At 44.5% G+C, this 2,036-nt stretch overlaps 1 protein-coding gene across 1 annotated transcript; it reads left to right on the top strand.

Moving 5' to 3' along the window:
- Positions 1 to 400: 400 nt before the first annotated feature.
- On the top strand, positions 401 to 988 carry H257_14171 (hypothetical protein; the record flags this gene model as incomplete). The annotated part of the gene is made up of 4 exons (XM_009841926.1): positions 401 to 570; positions 613 to 764; positions 834 to 909; positions 982 to 988. The coding sequence occupies 4 exons, from the start codon at positions 401 to 403 to the stop codon at positions 986 to 988; spliced, it is 405 nt and encodes a 134-aa protein (XP_009840228.1).
- Positions 989 to 2,036: the final 1,048 nt, after the last annotated feature.

The following is a 2,036-nucleotide window of genomic DNA, read 5'->3' as shown; positions in this document are numbered from 1 at the left end:
GTTATGAATTGTTACAATTTGTATGGTTGCCGTAATTACACGAATTGTCGACATACACCTATTCCATGATGAAGCAACAAATTGGAGTTTGGCGAAACCCCTCGAGCGATCGATCGTTGTACTCAATCTTGTATATACCAAAGGCCAGTAGTGTATGATGTCCAACACACTAGTTGATGTTATATACTATTTAGATGCTGACTATGATTGATTTCCTGCTACTTGGTTGGCTAACTTCTTCTGCCTGTATTTAGCAATATTTAAGAAGTTTCAACAAATGTTTATTGTACCGATGGTGCTTTAGCAATATTTAAGTAGTTTCAACAAATGTTTATTGTACCGATGGTGCTTTATCGTAGAAGACACCAACAGCTCGACGTGGCACAAGACTCGGCTCCCCATGCCCGAAGCCATCTACGCTTTGGACACCGCTGAAAATGAAGAATATGCCACGACCAAGTACCGATACACGTACAGCTCCTTGACGACTCCCAAGCAAACGGTGGAGTATGACCTTTTATCGAACAAGACGGTGATTCTGAAGGAAACGCCAGTGCCACACTACGATCGGTAACGAGAAAACATCTACGGATAAATCTAACATGTGTTCAGATCGTTGTACCATAGCGAACGGGTGAAGGCTACGGCAAGCGACGGCACAACCATTCCCATTAGTGTGGTCTACCGAAAGGATAAGAAGAAAGCGGAGGGCCAGCCACAAGCGCTGCATTTGTATGGGTATGGGGCGTACGAAACGTCGATTGGTGCGTGGTTTTGGATTATATCTCGAAGAATGTATGTGAAGGTGGACATGTAAACGACGGAACATTTAGAACCAAACTTTCAAGCCACGATTTTGCCCTTGTTGGATCATGTCCAAGTGTCGTGGTATGTGACGGCGTTGCTACAGTACAGTAATGCCCCGAGTTCAAATCTCGAAATCAATCGTGCTTGTTTGTACTTGAACTTGCGGTAATGTAGAATCTGACCAGTCCAATGTGTGCTATTTTTTTGTCCAATCAGAATGTATGTGGAAAGTCCGCCAGTTCTTATTACATCTCATTTCATTATTTCCTCACGATCGATGGGGCGGTTGCATTAGGAGGGTGCCGGAGACAAGAGGCTACACAGTGATGGCACGAGGACGTGAGCTCGGCGGCGCCGACAAGAGGTTACTTAGCGATAGCGCGTCAAGACGGTATTTGTGTTGTATGTACTCACTCGTAAGGATCCAACCTTGAATTGCTTAATGGTGCAAACACTGTAGGTAATTTAATTGCGTTCTTTAGGTGTTTGCTATACACACATGAGTAAAATGATGTAGGAGTTATACTAAGACTCGTTCACTTCACGGTGACTAACGTTACACGTAATCTTGTCATTACTGTCGTTCTAAAACTATCTTGGATGTGATTCTCCACTGTTGCCTTATAAATGCGGGATTATTGGTATACATTTGTAATTCTGAAGTGGTTGGGCATGGCACATGCGTGGTAGGTCCTGGCATCGACCCCCTTGCGTGGTTCGTTCGTGTGCGGGGACTGCATGGTCGTTGGCGTGGACGTGGTGGTGGCATCTGCCGTCGTTGAGTATTCCTTCCTCAACGACGACAGACGTCACCACCACGTCTACGCCAACCACCAGCCACTACATTGACGAGTGTGGTGGTCGTTAATGTAGTGGTTGGTGCTGGGGTCGATTCGTGTTAATTTACACTGAGAATTCAGTGCACATTAATTCTAGTAGTCTATCATTCCATAGTAGTAGTTCAAAGTATACTGTATAGTAATACAGTATACTTTGAACTTACCGTACTTGAGTACTCTGTCACAGGAAGTCCGATGGTACAGCTTACAAAAGTGCGTTCCTCGGCCATTCTGCAAAGAACGTATGTGCGACAATCGTCAGATTGATCGGCCTGTCTATGACGCAATGCAATGGTGGAGATTAGCCAATCAAACTCCTGATAGGCTGTGAACTGTACATCAGTATATAAAGTCGGATGGACTATGCAAATTTGACAAACGTCCGACTTT

The sequence above is a fragment of the Aphanomyces astaci genome (assembly GCF_000520075.1).
Source record: "Aphanomyces astaci strain APO3 unplaced genomic scaffold supercont1.54, whole genome shotgun sequence".
NCBI lineage: Eukaryota > Oomycota > Saprolegniomycetes > Saprolegniales > Verrucalvaceae > Aphanomyces > Aphanomyces astaci.
This window is presented reverse-complemented; position numbering and strand designations above follow the sequence as displayed.